Source organism: Chaetura pelagica, unplaced genomic scaffold (assembly GCF_000747805.2).
Source record: "Chaetura pelagica isolate M959 unplaced genomic scaffold, ChaPel_1.0 scaffold2067, whole genome shotgun sequence".
Classification (NCBI taxonomy): Eukaryota; Metazoa; Chordata; class Aves; order Apodiformes; family Apodidae; genus Chaetura; species Chaetura pelagica.
Window position 1 is genome coordinate 1 of NW_009953843.1, and position 2,552 is coordinate 2,552.

At 66.1% G+C, this 2,552-nt stretch overlaps 1 protein-coding gene across 1 annotated transcript in view; it reads left to right on the forward strand.

Annotated features, from left to right (window-relative positions):
• Nucleotides 1-187: 187 nt before the first annotated feature.
• Nucleotides 188-2,552, forward strand: part of LOC104391971 (voltage-dependent L-type calcium channel subunit alpha-1F-like) — a gene marked incomplete at both ends in the record, with an annotated part of 4,629 nt that continues 2,264 nt past the window's right edge. Inside the window, 2 exons of the mRNA XM_010001324.1 lie at nt 188-334; nt 2,136-2,337. Of these exons, the coding sequence (XP_009999626.1) occupies nt 188-334; nt 2,136-2,337 (349 nt within the window). The remainder of the gene's footprint in view (nt 335-2,135; nt 2,338-2,552) is intronic.

The following is a 2,552-nucleotide window of genomic DNA, read 5'->3' on the forward strand; positions in this document are numbered from 1 at the left end:
CCCTGTGTCCCCATATCCCTCCCTGTGTCCCCCTGTCCCACTCTCTCCCTGCTGTGTCCCCATGTCCCTCTGTCCCCATCAGTGTCTCCACATCCCTCTATCCCACCCCCCCAGTGTCCCTGCAGTGTCCCCAGTGCAGGCAGGACCCATTGGTCACATCCTCTGTGTGTCCCCCCCCCATTTCCAGGGGCACCTTCCTGGTGTACAAGGACGGGGACGTGTCCCACCCCACGGTGCGCGAGCGCCAGTGGCTCAACAGCGACTTCAACTTCGACAACGTCCTGGCTGGGATGATGGCCCTGTTCACTGTGTCCACCTTCGAGGGGTGGCCCGCGTGAGTGGGGACAGGGGACATGGGGACATGGGCCCGTGTGAGTGGGGACGGGGCAGGGGACATGGGGACATGGGGATACAGCCCCGTGTGAGTGGGGACAGGGCAGGGGACACGGGGACATGGGGATACAGCCCCGTGTGAGTGGGGACAGGGGACATGGGGACATGGGCCCGTGTGAGTGGGGACAGGGCAGGGGACATGGGGACATGGGGATACAGCCCCACGTGAGTGGGGACATGGGGACATGGGGACACGGGCCCTGTGTGAGTGGGGACAGGGCAGGGGACACGGGGACATGGGGATACAGCCCCGTGTGAGTGGGGACAGGGGACATGGGGACACAGCCCCGTGTGAGTGGGGACAGGGGACATGGGGACACAGCCCCGTGTGAGTGGGGACAGGGGACATGGGGACACAGCCCCGTGTGAGTGGGGACAGGGGACATGGGGACACAGCCCCGTGTGAGTGGGGACAGGGGACATGGGGACACAGCCCCGTGTGAGTGGGGACAGGGGACATGGGGACACAGCCCCGTGTGAGTGGGGACAGGGGACATGGGGACACAGCCCCGTGTGAGTGGGGACAGGGGACATGGGGACACAGCCCCGTGTGAGTGGGGACAGGGGACATGGGGACACAGCCCCGTGTGAGTGGGGACAGGGGACATGGGGACACAGCCCCGTGTGAGTGGGGACAGGGGACATGGGGACACAGCCCCGTGTGAGTGGGGACAGGGGACATGGGGACACAGCCCCGTGTGAGTGGGGACAGGGGACATGGGGACACAGCCCCGTGTGAGTGGGGACAGGGGACATGGGGACACAGCCCCGTGTGAGTGGGGACAGGGGACATGGGGACACAGCCCCGTGTGAGTGGGGACAGGGGACATGGGGACACAGCCCCGTGTGAGTGGGGACAGGGGACATGGGGACACAGCCCCGTGTGAGTGGGGACAGGGGACATGGGGACACAGCCCCGTGTGAGTGGGGACAGGGGACATGGGGACACAGCCCCGTGTGAGTGGGGACAGGGGACATGGGGACACAGCCCCGTGTGAGTGGGGACAGGGGACATGGGGACACAGCCCCGTGTGAGTGGGGACAGGGGACATGGGGACACAGCCCCGTGTGAGTGGGGACAGGGGACATGGGGACACAGCCCCGTGTGAGTGGGGACAGGGGACATGGGGACACAGCCCCGTGTGAGTGGGGACAGGGGACATGGGGACACAGCCCCGTGTGAGTGGGGACAGGGGACATGGGGACACAGCCCCGTGTGAGTGGGGACAGGGGACATGGGGACACAGCCCCGTGTGAGTGGGGACAGGGGACATGGGGACACAGCCCCGTGTGAGTGGGGACAGGGGACATGGGGACACAGCCCCGTGTGAGTGGGGACAGGGGACATGGGGACACAGCCCCGTGTGAGTGGGGACAGGGGACATGGGGACACAGCCCCGTGTGAGTGGGGACAGGGGACATGGGGACACAGCCCCGTGTGAGTGGGGACAGGGGACATGGGGACACAGCCCCGTGTGAGTGGGGACAGGGGACATGGGGACACAGCCCCGTGTGAGTGGGGACAGGGGACATGGGGACACAGCCCCGTGTGAGTGGGGACAGGGGACATGGGGACACAGCCCCGTGTGAGTGGGGACAGGGGACATGGGGACACAGCCCCGTGTGAGTGGGGACAGGGGACATGGGGACACAGCCCCGTGTGAGTGGGGACAGGGGACATGGGGACACGGGCCCCGTGTGAGTGGGGACACGGGGACACCAGCCTCTCCTCGTGTCCCCAGGCTGCTCTACAAGGCCATTGATGCCAACGCCGAGGACCAGGGCCCCATCTACAACTACCGGGTGGAAATCTCCATCTTCTTCATCGTCTACATCATCGTCATCGCCTTCTTCATGATGAACATCTTCGTGGGCTTCGTCATCATCACCTTCCGCGCGCAGGGCGAGAACGAGTATCGCAACTGCGAGCTGGACAAGAACCAGGTGGGGACACCCTGGTCACCTCCCCCCCACCAGGTCACCCCCTCCGTGTGGGCACCCCCCAGCGTGTGTCACCCCGCGTGTGTCACCCCACGTGTCACCCCGACACGTGTCACCCCACACGTGTCACCCCACGCGTGTCACCCCACGCGTGTGTCACCCCGCATGTGTCACCCCACGTGTGTCACCCCACGTGTCACCCCGACACGTGTCACACC